The 15,926-nt window shown below is 40.6% G+C and overlaps 1 protein-coding gene across 4 annotated transcripts in view; it reads right to left on the bottom strand.

Moving 5' to 3' along the window:
* The window catches only part of LOC125461393 (solute carrier family 12 member 5-like), a 987,635-nt gene that overhangs the window by 27,214 nt on the left and 944,495 nt on the right, over window positions 1-15,926 (bottom strand). For all 4 annotated transcript variants that reach the window (XM_048550117.2, XM_059652837.1, XM_048550118.2 and 1 more), the window contains exons 14-17: window positions 15,704-15,802; window positions 10,460-10,579; window positions 4,628-4,732; window positions 4,007-4,175 (exon numbers count right to left, since the gene is read on the bottom strand). In XM_048550117.2, coding sequence (XP_048406074.1) covers window positions 4,007-4,175; window positions 4,628-4,732; window positions 10,460-10,579; window positions 15,704-15,802 — 493 coding nt within the window. The remainder of the gene's footprint in view (window positions 1-4,006; window positions 4,176-4,627; window positions 4,733-10,459; window positions 10,580-15,703; window positions 15,803-15,926) is intronic.

Raw genomic sequence — 15,926 nt, 5'->3', positions numbered from 1 at the left:
CATAAGTTTGCTGACATTCAGCTCTGCAGTGTGGGCAGGAAGCTCTGTAGCATTTTGTCTCTATAAATTAGCAGGTGATTTTCATGGCCTACGTCTACTTTACCACATCTCTATGTTGTCTGCATGCTAATTATTCAACAGTTTGATGAACCAATGTAATGGCTGAATTGGTGCAAGTGAATTTGTACACGGCTGAGAAATACATTTTGCTATGGTCTTGATTTTAATAGTTTAAGCCTGTTCTGTAAATATTTATTTATGGATTAATAACTCTCTGTAAATTGTGCTTCATTTATATAAACATGTTGCAGAGTGAGATCCACTTTATGTAGTGCTGTCAAATATTATGGGATTGGGGTTAACATTTACACATATTCCCCTATTATCAGTGGACAGAAGTGAGGGCATGTAAATAGGTTATGGTAATATTGCATACAACACTTCTGAATAGGAAGCTGTTCAATGTCTGTCAATTAGGCATTTTGATAATGGATATTAAATGGGGACTCATCTATGCTCAAGTATATAGCAGCAGGCTGTGCAACTGGAGGACACTGCAGAGGCGAGACTGCATTGTTAACCCAAGAATGACATTTTAATTTAAATGTGATAAGTTCCCTTTGATTATTTGATTTTTGTTACAGTGCTCCTAGGTAGGGCTGTTACTGGAGGTCAATTAGCTCAGTTGGCTAAATAGTTGTTTTGAAATGCAAAATAATACAAACAGCACGGGTTCAATTCCTACTCCTTCACTACCATGAATAACTCTCCTTCTCAAACTCTTCCTTTGCCCTGTGGCATGGTGACACTCCGATTAAACCACCACCAGTGGCTATCTTTAATGAGGGAGTGCAACTATGATGACTTTATCATTTTTTGTTAATTTAGAGTTCCAGTCTATATATGTACAGATGAATTTTCAAAAGAGTGTCCAACTGCTTGCCCTTCTTTGCGCAGGATATCCACAGGCAGGGAGAATGCTGTTTGAGATTTTCTGAAACTAGTAAGTGTTGAATGGGTTGGAATATGTAATAAGCTCTGGGAATGACATTTTATTTTAACAAGTTTCCATTGAAGCTTTTGCTTTAGTTGTTTTTTTTAACTTTATTTGCAGGTGGTTCTCAAATTTCAAAAGCAACGGAATGAGAGGAAGGTTGGAGCCAGTAAAGGTGATATGCAGTAAGAGTCTCTAGGTAAAAGATTAAATGTGTATAAAGAGCTGACTTTAATCTTCAATCCTTCAGCATCTGCTTATCTGAGTTCTGAAACATTGCACACTATATCAGATAAAAAGTTCTATTTATATGGCACATGGCGTCATGACAACTTTATGCCTGAAGCTATTATCTCGGTAAAAAAAATTGTTTGAAGTTTCAAACCATTTAGAAATATTTATAATCTATCCATGGTAATTAACCACTGAGACTCTCCAAAGGAGTCAATGCACTTTATGAGCAGAGTTCCCCCTCAGGCTACCAGAATTTAAGGGAAGGACTAACACTCTCATTTCTGTTAGAATATCAGTGATACTGGGAATTGGCTCGGTACGGAAAAGGCTCAAAGTGACATTTACTGCCCTAACTTAATTGGTGGGGAGTTGGGAAGGCAACGTACTCTCTCCTGTGTACATTCCTGTTTGTTTAAACCTGCCCAATTGCGCCTCCCAGTCTGCTCCTATGTTGGGGGAGTATTCAATTCTATCCAAGTAGTTGATTGACTGAAGTAACAGTTTTTTAAAGGGGGAACTGGAGGCTACAGAAGAAATAGATCCAGAGGGTGAGGGCACCCTGAACTCAGTAGGGTCATTTGAAGCCAGCATGAAGTCTGAACAGACACCATTTTTGCAGGAGCAATGACATTAACATGCAGAGCGGGAGTCACGAACTTATAGATGTAAGAACTGTGACTTTCTGTTTTGTGCTTTTTTTGGTTAAAAACTGTAAACTGAAATGAGAACGTTGTTTTAAAATCAGTCATTGAAAGCGCTGCTGTATCTTTTAAAAGCAAGTAATCTGACATGAGCATCTTGTAAACAACTGTTTCAGCAAGCAATAACTGTGTTGCAGACCAATTTTTATAGCTTTTGTTGGCCAACAGGAAGATGATTGGTCTATTAACTAGTGACCAGTTGTCAGTCATAGACACCTTTTGCCTGCAATAATTGTGTGATTGGTTCTCAGATAACTGAAAAGCTTGGAGATTGGAACAGGTTAAAGTGAGAGAGGTGTTCAATCATTCCTCAGCTCAAGGGCAGTCTCTTTGTTCACTGCAGTCAAAACTACCTTCAAACCTGAAGGAGATAACAAGGTGTAGAGCGAGATGAACACAGCAGGCTAAGCAGCATCAGAGGAGCAGGAAAGCTGATGTTTCAGGCCTAGACCCTTCTTTAGAAATGGGGGAGAGCCAGGGGATTCTGAAATAAATAGGGAGAGAGGCGAAGGTAGATAGAATATCAATGAAGGAGAAGATAGGAGGACAGGAGACAAACAGGTCAAAGAGATGGGGTTGGAGCCAGTCAAGGTGAGTGTAGGTGGGGAGTTGGGGAGGGGATAGGTCAGTCCAGGGAGGACTGATAGGTCAAGGGGACGGGATGACGCTAGTGGGTAGGAGATGGGCGTGGGGCTTGAGGTGGGAGGAAGGATAGGTTAGGGAGGCAGGGACAAGGTGGACTGGTTTTGGGATGCAGTTGCGGGAGGGGAGATTTTGAAGCTTATGAAGTCCACTTTGATACCATTGGGCTGCAGGGTTCCCAAGCGAAATATGAGGTGCTGTTCCTGCAACCTTCGGGTGGCATCATTGTGGCACTGCTGGAGACCCAGGATGGAAATATCATCTAGGGAACGGGAGGGGGAGTTGAAATGGTTTGTGACTGGGAAGTGCAGTTGTTTAGTGTGAACCGAGTGTAGACACTTCCCAGTGTGTTTGAAAGAAGTCGCCAACAAATCTCTTCTAGCACTTGACGTTTCCTATAAAAAAAACTATCATTACGTCCTTAAAAATGTGTGGCTCCTTTCCACAGCCTACAATAATTTCAGCAGAAAGGCCACTTTAATAACTCAGAAAGATTATTAAAGGATTAATTGTCTTTGGTGTGCGGATATTAATTTTTTTTTATAAGGATTAAATATTTGAAGGGATCTAAAAGCTTGATTGAACTCCATAATGGGAATTTTATTTTAAACTAATGGTTAAGTTCGTAATAGATATTTAGACCATTTTGAAAATTAAAATGTTCTTCCATGGGGCATTTGCGTTACTGACATTATTTGTTGCCTATCCGTAATCTTCTTGAACTAAGTGGCTTGTTAGGTCACTTCAGCCATATATCAGCCATATCAGAGTCTGGGATCTCATGTCGGTTGCACCAGATAAGGACAACAAATTTCCTTCCTGAAAATACATTAGTGAACCTGATGTGTTTTTTCCCCGCAATCAAAGATAGTTTTACAGTGAAACATCATGAGGGCTAATTTTCAATTCCAGATTTTGTTAATTTAACTTAATTTAATTCAGTTTCTTGAACCACGTTCCTGAACATTTTCCTGGGTCTTTGGAGCATCTCTCCTGTGACATTATCATAAAACCACCATTACCCTATTAATTTTACCTCATCTCAACCGGTTAAAAAGTCCTGCATTTATCAGCACATTTTGGAAATTTAGTGGACTTTCTCATACCAAGAGTATTTTTTCATTTCAAAATAAGTGAATTATATTACTCATATTATTTTGTATTCGTGTCTATTAGCCTGACAGGAAGATGGTGTTTTGCAATGGAATCTAAATAAATAACAGGGGGCAAATGTCATTACTGACTTTGGTAAACAACTGCTAAATTGCTTATACAAATGTCATGGGACCTAGCTGCTAATTCTTAATGAATATGAATTGGAAATTCTTTTCCAAACAAGATTTATGGAAGACTATCCTTTGTCTATCTGTCTAGAAAATGAAGCTGATATTTTGCAAAGATGTTGATAAGACAATGAAACTAGATTAGTGTGTACCTCTTCAGCCCGTTGGGCCTGTGTGTGATTCTCCAGGAAGCTGCCCTCCAACACTGTGCCCACAATGGTGAGCCCTTTCCCAGCCTTTAGTTGGCAAGTGAAAGTTAGAAGCTGTGGATGTTTTACATTCTGGTCTTCGTCCACCTTTACAAGTACCAGAAGCTGAGGCCTACAAAGGAATCAAATTAGTTTGGTTAACTCAAAATGTAACAAAAGAACATAACCGATCCAAACAGAACGATCATATGTTTAAAACATATTTATTTCTAATAGCTGGAACTGAGTATACAGTGTAATCCATTTTACAAAGCTTTGTTGGAGGAATAAAAGATTCAGTAATGCATGAGGACCAATTATGTTCACAGTCAAGGTAAGCAAAGTAGTCTACTGATTCAATCACTTCAAATAAGCAAAACAACAAAGTGTAGATAGAACAAACATTTTTCCAATAAGCTGCATCATCTTGACCAACTTACAAATTTAAACATGCCTTACGATTTCCAGAGATGTGGGACTCTCACTGTTAATGGTTGATAGTTATGTATTGCTGGTGGACCTGCAGATGTTTACCCCATACAGTTTTGCTAATTAAAGATATTGAAAGTTTAAATTGGCACTAGCCTCCAGTTCTTGGTGTGAGGAGGACCTTCTTCAAGCCTGAGCAGAGCATACCGGGCTGCACTGAGGGACAGACCACGGATTCCATCTCCCCATTCTTTTTCAGCTCTTAGGAAAAAAAAAATAAGGATCAGCAAACCATTCTGTCACATACTTTCATGTGGCTGAATCACACATGCCCAATGTATGGTCAACCATTACTTTCTGACTTCACAGTAGCTATATGATAATAAAGGTGTCATATTCCTAGACGGTTGCTTTCTCACAAAAGAGAGATGACTTATAGTGACTTAAACCTGAGATTAAGAGGTGGAACCTTCATCGTGACCTCAGCTGGTGTGGTACTTGATCCTGCTGCTTTGGAATTGCTCAATGCCACAAACCAACTGAGCGAATAAACCCTCTGAAGTATAATACTCTGTGCACAACATATACATTGTGTGGACTGTTCCCCTGTCAAGAAAAATCAAACTATTTGGCAGGATCTGTTATGTGATTATGATTCGCCTAGCTTAACTATCATAAGAGTTGATTTCACTGTTTTACTGGTATTACTCTATCTGATGCTCTCAATGAAATTGGCAAAGTTATTCCATTTTGCTGCTGTTGTTGGTCTGTTTGGTTCTCCTTGAATTACTACTAAAGCAGTTGCATTGAATTCCTTCAAGTCAAATTTTATTCATATTTTCACAATATCCTTCAAATTCTTTATGGTTTTCTTTGTGAACATGTTCAGTAGTATGCAGCTTGTCTAAGCTATTGTTGTCAAATATATACAGTTTCATGGTCACTTTGCTGCCCATTCTTCTCAAAGTTGATTCAGAGACTCAGTATTGAATATGCTCCTTTTATGTCATAAGTAACTCTATAATTTAGGTATCTTTGTCAGTTCACATTCCCAGGTCCTAGTACATCGCCTCAGAGATAGCAAGAACTGCTGATGCTGGAGTCAGAGTCAATATGGTGCGGAATACAAAGTGTGGAGCTGGATGAACACAGCAGGCCAAGTAGCATCTGAGGAGCACAAAAGCTGACGTTTCGGACCTGGACCTTTCTCTAGGCCCAAAACGTCAGCTTTTGTGCTCCTAAGACGCTGCTTGGCCTGCTGTGTTCATCCAATTCCACACTTTGTTATCTCGAATTCTCCAGCATCTGCAGTTCCCATTATCACTGATACAATTCCCCCACAATACAGTGTGGAGCTGGAGGAACACATCAGGTCAGGCAGCATCAGAGGAGCAGGAAAGGCTAACATTTCAGATTTACACTCTTCATCGACTTTCCTGCTCCTCTGATGCTGCCTGATCTGCTGTGTTCCTTCTAGTAAATCGCTGGCTATTCAATGATTGAATAAAACAATCACATCTCGTCAAAAAAGTCATCAGTTTCATTAGGTCCCTTAGGATAACAGGATCAGATTATTGCATCACTTTTAAAAGCCATACGGCTGAGAGTGCTATGATAGTAATATAGAAGTAGGCTATTCTGCTCTTCAAATCTACTTTGCCCCGCTAGATAATAGTTGATCATCTACTGCAATTATTGAAAGTCATCCCTATATTTGTAAATGTTATTAGTATTTAGAAATCTATCATCCATTTTTTGGCACACTCTTGATTAAGTCCTGAAGGAAAAACAAAACTGCTAGACTAGGTCTAAAGCAACAGAAATTACAAGAGGAAAACATATTTAACCTTCTCCTCTCAAACCTGCCTGCCACAGATGCATCTGCCCATGACAGCATTGGTGGGGGTGACAATTACATAGTCTTTATGGAGACAAGATCCCATCTTTACATTGTTTATATCTTACATTGTGGTACCATCAACATGCGAAATGTAATAGATATTGAACAGTTCTAGCAACTCAAGAGTGGCCATTTTTGAGGTGTTATGGGTCTTGACTGCAACAGAATTCTATTCAAACACAATTTGTAACTACATAGCCCTGCATATCCAAATGTCTACAATTACCATCAAGCCAGTGGCTAACTCTAGTTCAATGAAGAGTGCAGGAAGGCTTGCCAAGAGCAGCACACGTGTCCATGAAGCATTAGTCTGATGAAGCTACAACGCTGGACTATTTTCCTGCCCCATAGCAAATGCAGCAAGTGAGAGATATAACTAAATGATCCTACAGCTAATGGATCAGATTTAATTTCTGTAGTCCTTCCTTATCAAGTCATGTTTAGAGTGAACAATTAAACAACTCAATAGTGGAAGAGGCTCCACAAACATTCCAATATTCAATCATGGGGTGTTCAGTACACTAGTGCAAAAGATAAAGCACGGGAATTTGCAGCAACGTTCAGCCAGAGGTGTTGAGTGTTCATCCTGACATTCCCCATCGGCCTTGAGCATCTCAGATGCCAGTCTTCAGCCAATGTGATAGCAAGAACTGGCTCCAGGAATGGAAATCGCAAAGGCTATGAGCTCTGAGAATACTCCACCTACTAAAGCGGAGTTGGTAGACGCAGACACGTTAGCGTCTTTTAAGATATATTTGGACAGGTACATGGATGGGCAGGGAGCAAATGGACACAGACCATTAGAAAATAGATGACAGGTTAGACAGAGGATCTTGATCGGCGCAGGCCTGGAGGGCCGAAGGGCCTGTTCTTGTGCTATAGGTTTCTTTGTTTCTTTGTTAAAGACTTGTGGCCCAGAACCTGCTACTCTCCTAGTCAAGCTGTTCTATATTCTATCTATAGATACAACATTGGCAACTATGTAACAATGTGGAAAATTGCCCAGGAACATCCTCTATGCTAAAAGCAGGACAAGTCTAATTTGAAAACTTTCTGGCCCATTGGTCTACATTTACTCATCGGTAAATTGATGGAAGGGATCACCAACAGAGCTATCGCATAGCATTTATTTAACAGTAAGCTGTTCAATGATATCCAGTTTGGGTTTCATCAGGGTCACTGAACTCTTGAATTCATTACAGTCTTGGTCCAAATATGAATAAGAGAGGTGAATTGCAGAGGTGAGGTGAGAGTGACTGCTCTTGGCATCAAGGCTGCATTCAACCAAGTGTGGCGTTGAGGAGCCCTGGAAAAACTAGAATCAATGGGGATAATTACTGCTGATTGGAATCATACCTGGCATGATGGAATATTATTATAGTTGTCGAGGTCAGTGATGCCAGCTCCTGGACAACACTGCAGGATAGTGGTCAGAATATTATCCTAGGCCCAGCCATCTTCAACTCCTTCATCAATGATCTTCCATCCAGCATAAGGTCAGAAGTGGGGATGTTCACCAATGATTGCACAATGTTCAGCACCATTCATAACTCCACAGATACTGAAGCAGTCCGTGTCCAATTGCAGCAGGTCTGGTCAATATCTAGGCTTGAGCCGACAAGTGTCAAATAACACTTGCACCACACGAATGCCAGCCAATGACCAGTCAGAGAAAATGTAACAATTGTACCATGGCATTTATTTTATTTACCATGATTGAATCTCCCACTGTCAACTTCTTGGGGGTTCCCATTGACTAGGCACTGAACTGGACTAGATTATATAAAATCTGTGGCTGCAGCGCAAAAGCAGGTCAGAGGCTAAGAATACTGCAGCAAGTAACTCATCATATGCCTCCCCAAACCTGTCATAATTTACAAAGCACAAGTCAGGAGTTTGAGGGAGTATCATCCAGGACAAAGCAACCTAGTTGACTGGCGCCTTCTGAGCTTTTCCAGCAACTTTGTTTTTGTTGTTGCTTCACTGTTGTTGAGTCTAAATCCTGGAACTCCCTCCCTCATAGCACTGTGTGAGCACTTATATGGTAAAAGTAATATTTCCAGAGACTGACCAGGCCTTAGTTCTCCCATTAGTATTTGTGAAAGAGAGAGAGAGAGATAGAGAGAGAGAGAGAGAGATGACTGGTGAAGGTTTAACTTGAGGGTTACCACACCTTAGATGAGGGGAAAAGTTGAGAATGGAAGTCCTTTTATAGTAACATCAGCTGGTGCAGAAATTGGACCTATGCTTTGAAAACACTCTGCATTGCATACCAATCACCCAGGCAACTGAATTAACTGACTCCTGGATGCATTTACAGCACTTTGAGAAGGCAATTCACTACCACTTCCTTAAGGATAGTTTAGGGATGGGTAACCAGTGAAGAACACATTCCCTGAATGAATAAAACACAAGTGGCATTCAGAGCAAGGTTTCTAAACTTGGAGTTGATTAATGCCGGAAGGAACACCAATAAAGTTTGTTTTAACAATTAGGAATGAAGACCTAAATACACTTAAAATGTAAGGCTTAATAACTGAAGAGTTAAACAACCTCCAAAAGATATGGAATAATTTATAGTCATAGTCACCATTTCTGTTGTCTAGAATTCATGGTATTTAGAAAGAATCCATGGACCACTTTGCGAGCATAAGACCATAAGACATAGGAGTGGAAGTAAGGCCATTCGGCTCATCAAGCCCACTCCACCATTTAAATCATGGCTGATGGGCATTTCAACACCACTTCCCTGCACTCTCCTCTTAGCCCTTGATTCCTTCTGAGATCAAGAATTTGTCGATCTCTGCCTGGAAGGCATCCAACGTCCCGGCCTCCACTGCACTCTGCGGCAATGAATTCCACAAGCCCACCACTCTCTGGCTGAAGAAATGTCGTCTCATTTCAGTTTCAAATTTACCCCCTCTAATTTTAAGGCTGTGCCCACGGGTCCTAGTCTCCCCGCCTAACGGAAACAACTTCCTAGCGTCCACCCCTTCTAAGCCATACATTATCTTGTAAGTTTCTATTAGATCTCCCCTCAACCTTCTAAACTCTAATGAGTACAATCCCAGGATCCTTAGCCGTTCATCATACGTTAAACCTACCATTCCAGGGATCATCTATGTGAATCTCCGCTGGACACGCTCCAGGGCTAGTATGTCCTTCCTGAGGTGTGGGGCCCATCTACCATCCACCCTGGGAGTTTTCCAGCAAGATTTGCTAGACTAACCTACAACTTACAGCAGTAAAGGGCTACTGAAGGATGGACATAAATACAGTGCAATGCTCATTGGTCAACAAAGTTTACAGGTCATAAGTAGAAACTTGATAGTTGACACAAATCACTAAGAACACCCAAACACAGCAAGACATGTGAATGGTGTGTCTTTCTGCATGTTCCAAGGAGATGCCCAACTTTCAATCAATTTTGTCAGAGTCTTGTGGCAGGGTAGGCCCCTGGCAGAGGACCATGGGCAGGCAGAAGGAATCAGTTTAATTTGGCATCATAGACAATGGGAACTGCAGACGCTGGAGAATCCGAGATAACAAAGTGTGGAGCTGGATGAACACAGCAGGCCAAGCAGCATCTCAGAAGCACAAAAGCTGATGTTTCGGGCCTAGACCCTGCATCAGAGAGGGGGATGGGGAGAGGGTTCTGAAATAAATAGGGAGAGAGGGTGAGGTGGATCAAAGATGGATAGAGTAGAAGATAGGTGGAGAGGAGTCAGACAAGTTAAAGGGGCGGGGATGGAGCCTGTAGAGGTGAGTGTAGGTGGAGGGATAGGGAGGGGATAGGTCAGTCCAGGGAAGTTGGCAGAACATTGTGTTCTATGTTTGACAGGCATGATGAAAGGTGTATTATTGTTGAGATGCATTTCCTGTCATTCATGGTCTGGAATGTGTCCCTAATTCCAGTCTTGCTATAAATGGGCTAGGAGGTGGGCAAGTGGATGAACAATGCCAAATGGAGAATCAGTTGCAGGGAGATTGATGGTGGCACAATCGAAGAATGAGGAAATTACTGACATACATAACAGCTCAGAGTTTCACTCAGCAATGATCTGTACAAAATAAATGCAGAGACTTACCCATTGAACTCAATGTATTTGTAGATAAGTCCTGCAATTACCATGGCCACTATAGCATAGTACCAGGAACAAATAAACATCAAGGACAGGCACAGGCTCATTCCCAGGAATGACATAGTCCTATGAAACAAGTATAAGTATATCACTACTGTAGAAATGTAATATTACAGACACAAGCACATATTGTTGATTGAATCACCACAATTCTGATGAATTTGTCAACTATTTATTTTGCATTATTTATTTTGATGTAGAATTACCTTAATAATAATGCTCTTAAAAAGGCACTTCATTGACTGTCAATGCGTTGGGTAATCTTGAAGTCATGAAAGGCGCTACAGAATTTAAAGTGCATTCTTTGTTCATTTTTACTTTGTTCACTCTGCATTCTGCATAAGTGGAAAATTTTTGGGTGCACACAGAATATATATCTGAGATCAGTAACTGCTTGGGAGGTATTTGTTTATTCATTCATGGAAGGTTGGTGTCATCGGCTAGGCTGGTACGTATTGCTTATCCAAATTACCCTTGGGAAAGTGATGATGAGCAGCCTTTTTGAACAGCTGAGGTCCTTTTGCTGTAGACTGACCCACAATGCTACGATGGATAGAGTTCCAGGATTATAACCCAGTGCCGGTGAAGGAACAGCAATATATTTCCAAGGCAGGATGTTAGTAGTTTAGAGGGGAACTTGGAGGCGTTGTTATACCTGTATAGTTGCTGACCTTGTCTGTCTAGATGATAGTGTCATGAGTTTGGACGATGCTGTTTGAGGAGACTTGGTGAATTTCTGCTGTGTATCTCATAGATCGTATGCACTCCTGCTCTAGTTGTCTGTGGTGGAGGAAATATCTGTGAATATGTTGCCAATTAAGTAGATTGATGTTTCTTAGATGGTGTCAAGCTTCTTGAGTGCTTTTGAAGCTGCTCTCATCCAAGAAAGTGAGGTATATTTCATCACACTTCTGTCTTGTACCTTGTAGATGGTTGACAGGCTTTGGGGAATTAGGATGTGGCATATGAGCTGCGGGATTCCTAGTCTCTGATGTACTCTTGTAGCCACAGTATTGATACTGTGTGTCCAGCTGAATTTATGATCAATGATAAGCCTCTGGATGTTACTAGTGTGGGATTCAGTGATGGTGATAGTCATGCCATTGTATGTCAAGGGATGATGGTTAGATTTTCTCTTATTGCAGATAGTCATTGCCTGGCACTTGTGTGGCATGGATGTTAATTGCTAAGTGTCAGCCCAGAACCTGGTCTTGATACACTTGGAAACGGACTGCTTCAGTATCTGAGGAGTGGTAAAGGGCGCTGAACATTGTGCAAACGTCAGTGAAAATCCCCACTCCTGACCTTATGTTGGAGGCAAGATCATTGATGAAGCAGCTGAAGATGGTTGAGCCGAGGACAGTCCCCTGAGGAACTTCTGAAGAGATGTCCTACAGCTGAGATCACTGACCTCCAACAGCAAAAATTATCTTCCTTTGTACCAAGTATGACTCTAATAAACTGAGAGATTTTGCTTTTATTTCCATCAACTTTAGATTTTGTAGGGTTCTTTGATGCCACACTCAGTCAAATGTTAGCGAGTTTTGAGAAGATTTGTAGCTCAGGTTGAGGTTCTGGATGTGAGTTTGCTGGCTGAGCTGGAAGGTTAGTTTTCAAAACTAACCTTCCAGCTCAGCGAGCAAACTCAGTCAAATGTGGCCTTGATATCAAGGGCAGTCACTCACGTATCATCACTGACATTGGATGCTTTTATCCACATTTTAGCCAAGTCTGAAATGAGATCAGGAACTCGTAGATCCACAACTGAGGGTCACTGAGCAGGCCATAACAAAGGGCTGATTGTTGCCTCTACTGATGATCAATTTCATCACTTTACCTACAGCAAGAGCAGATGGTAGGTCAGTAATTAGTTCTGTTGAACATGTCCTGCTTTTTGTGCACGGGATATATCTGAGTGATTTTCTGCATTGTTGGGTTGATACCAGTGTTGCAACTGTACTGCAATAGTTTGGTTAGGTCGCAACAAGTTCTGGAGCACAGCTGCTGGTGCTGGAATGTTGAGAGGGATCAGAGTATTTGAAGATCCAGTGCATTCAGTCATTTCTTGATACCATACAGACTGAATTGAATCGGGATTGGCCTGTGTGATATTGGGGATCTGTAGAGGAGGCTGAGATGGATCTTTTACGCGGCATTTCCAGCTGAAATTTGCTGCAAGTGTTCCAACCATTTCTTTTGCATTAAGGTGCTGGGCTAACCTATCTTTCAGGATGGGTAGATTTGTGAAACCACTTCTTGCAATAAGTTGTTTAACCGCGAACCCCATTTATAACTGGATGTAGCAGGACTGTAGAACTTAGGTCTGATCTGTTGGGTGAGGAATCACTTAGCCCTGTCAGTAACATGCTGCTTATACAGCTTTGCGTGAAAGTAGTCCTGTGAGTGAATTCAACAGGTTAAAGCCTAATTTATTAGATATGCGTACTGCTGCGTTTGGTATGCCCTTCTTCACTCTTCATTGAAGTAGGGTTGATCCACTAACTTGACAGTAATGGTTGAGTAGGGGCCATGAGGTTACAGAATTAGTCTGAGCACAGTGTGCTGCTGGTGGCCCACGGAGCCTCATCCATGCCCAGCATTGAGTCGTTAAATCTGTTCCCAAGTCCAGCTTATTTAAATGGTGGCAGGACCACACAGGCCTCTCCCAGAGGTTAGCAGATATTAATAACGGTAACCCGAGCTGATACTCTGCAGGTGCAGAGGTTTTGTCCTACTTTCACTGTGATGATAGTGGATTCATTGACAATGCTGCTGGAGCAGGTCTTTCACTTTTCTGTTGTCGGCATGTTGTAGTCAGAATCACACAGGAAGCTATCTTCTTAGCAGTGCATTGGTACCTACGGTAATACAGGTGCAGGGTATTTACAGACCTGCCTCTGATGACAACCCTGGGATACTGGTGTCCAAAATCATCAATCCTTGCTTTCTTCATAATTAACTTTGTCTTCTGAATAAGTTTCACATTTATAACTAAAAAAGTATCTTGCTTTATGAAGGCCAGAAGAAAAACTAAACAGTTACCTGAGATGCCACAGTATCATCTTCATTTCAGCCTTAATATGTTATGGGTTGTCGCGGAAAGTTCAAAATACATGAGAGGATGAACCATCAGGACAGGCTCATTAAAAGCTCTTATCTTCATCCAATTGTTCATCCAGAAGAATAATTTTAAAATGGCCCAGTGGAGATGGCCGTTAACAATCTGAATGAACTTCATGCACCAGTGGTACTGCTAGCTGAACACATTATGGATCGCTTATAATACAAAGTGACAGCCCAGTTGGGTCTCATTGCCCTTTAAGGTTGAGCAAATCGTATTTGCAAATTTTACCTTTTCTTCAAAATCATATCTTTGCAGCATAATTCTATGCCAGTAGTTGCATTTTGGATGAATCCTTTTTCTCACAGTTTTATCTGTCTTCCCATTCCATCATTGACTCCTAGAGGTTAGTTTGACTAACACCAGAACCTTCTCTGAATGCATATGTTTATGTATTTAAACAGTGCATATTCTGGTTTTATCTAAAGCGGGACCTTAAATTCTCCAAACTCTACATCTACATAAAATACGATTTCCAGAAAGAGTTACTGACTAAAAGACGGAATAAAAAGAACAACTTGCACTTCTGTAGCGACTTTCACAACCTCAGGATGTTTCAAATGCCTTATGGCTAAATGAGTTCAAGGCTAATAATGGAAAACTACCAGTCAAATTGTAAACCACAAGGTTACATGAACAGCAAATAATGACCAGAGTTTTCAGTTGTATACGATGGATAAATATTGGTGAAGACATTAGAGATAACGTAGCTGCTCTTCCATAAAGTAGCATCACGAAATCTTTCATTTGCATTTGATAGGGTAGTCTGGGTGATGGTTTATTGAAAGACAGCACCACTGAATTGCAGCGCTTCCTGTTATAGCACTGATTTATCAGCCAAATGTCATTATTTTCTGACTCTGAAAGGAGTGCATTACCACCAGTGGCTGCGTGACCTATGTATTTCAGTGTTAGACTGTGCAGTCAGCCATTGAGGCATGCCAGGGTACTTAGAGAGCATACTGAAATGACTGTAGAGTTTGATTTAATGAACACATAGATGAGCCACCGTGGCAAGCCGTGATGGAAAGTAAAACAGCAAATGAGACATATGGGTCCAGCTCATCTTGTATTCCTCACAATGGAGCTCCAGTATAATCAGTATGCTCATTTCCAAGTATTACAATTTACTTACTGCTTTCCAAAGATACAAACATAACTGTACATAGTCATGTGTTAACACCCTGCCAGAAAGTTAGTGCCCTGTAGCAGTGCTATCAAGTACACTGTATTAATAAGCATTGTTTGAAAGTAACTCTGAAATCTGGTCTGATTTTTGGTGAAAATCTGAAGACCCCACGCTAGAATATTGAGTGTCCACTATAGATCTTACACAAGAACAGAAACATTTAAAGTACAATACCTAAAGTGATAGAATTTTTTGGTCCAGTTTATTAATGTTCGAAAGTGAATAGACATTATGCCAATTATGAGAATTTGATACATCTATAAATAAAACTTATAGATTTATTGTTAAGCCTATCACTTTATGTTATCTGTTCTATGTGCAGATGATTTCTCTGGAGAAGGAAAATAAAGAGTTATCATCTGCAAATTTAAATTTTATTAGTTGATTAAAAACCTGCAAAGTCTTTAAATTTCTGCTGTGTTATCTAAAGGGTTAAAATGCAAATGTTGATTGAAGTTAGCAGAGGGAAAAGTCCTGGTGTTAAATAATGTCTGTACACTAAGGTAAAATATTTGCTATACATTAGGGTTAGATGATATCTGTACATTGCCTAGAATTCTTCCAGTACATAACAAAAATCACCCAAACTGCAGATGATGTATGGTCCCATTAGTGCCAGATATCTGCTGTCTTCAAGGCAACACATTCCAAGGTGCTTGCAATCTTCTATTGAAAATATCTGTCTCCCACTCTGAAGCACTTGTTAGATACACAACAGACAGCAAGCCATCTGTTATCCTCTACATAACGTGCATTGAGACATCTGTAATCTTTATGTAACACTACTTTATTACCGTGTGCTTTTTTAATGAGTTTGTCTGGATGACATTTAAAAAAATGATAAGGTCAAAAAAATGGCAGATTAGGAAGTGTTAAATACCAATGGTAATATTTGAATCTGGGTCTCCAGTTTGGGGTTCGGAGTAGTGTCTGTAGAGCACAGGCTAGGTTCACAAACATGTAGCACATTAAGAAAAACCTGAGGACAAAAAAAACATAGTCACTTGTTTAATTATGCCGAGAATACACTAGACATCTAATGACAGTGAAAGTTACACTTTAACAGAGGCCTCAAAATAATATTACACGGTAAACTTAGTCTT

This window comes from Stegostoma tigrinum, chromosome 19 (assembly GCF_030684315.1).
Source record: "Stegostoma tigrinum isolate sSteTig4 chromosome 19, sSteTig4.hap1, whole genome shotgun sequence".
NCBI lineage: Eukaryota > Metazoa > Chordata > Chondrichthyes > Orectolobiformes > Stegostomatidae > Stegostoma > Stegostoma tigrinum.
The sequence above is the reverse complement of the archived record's forward strand: the minus strand, read 5'-3'. Positions and strand labels throughout refer to the sequence as shown.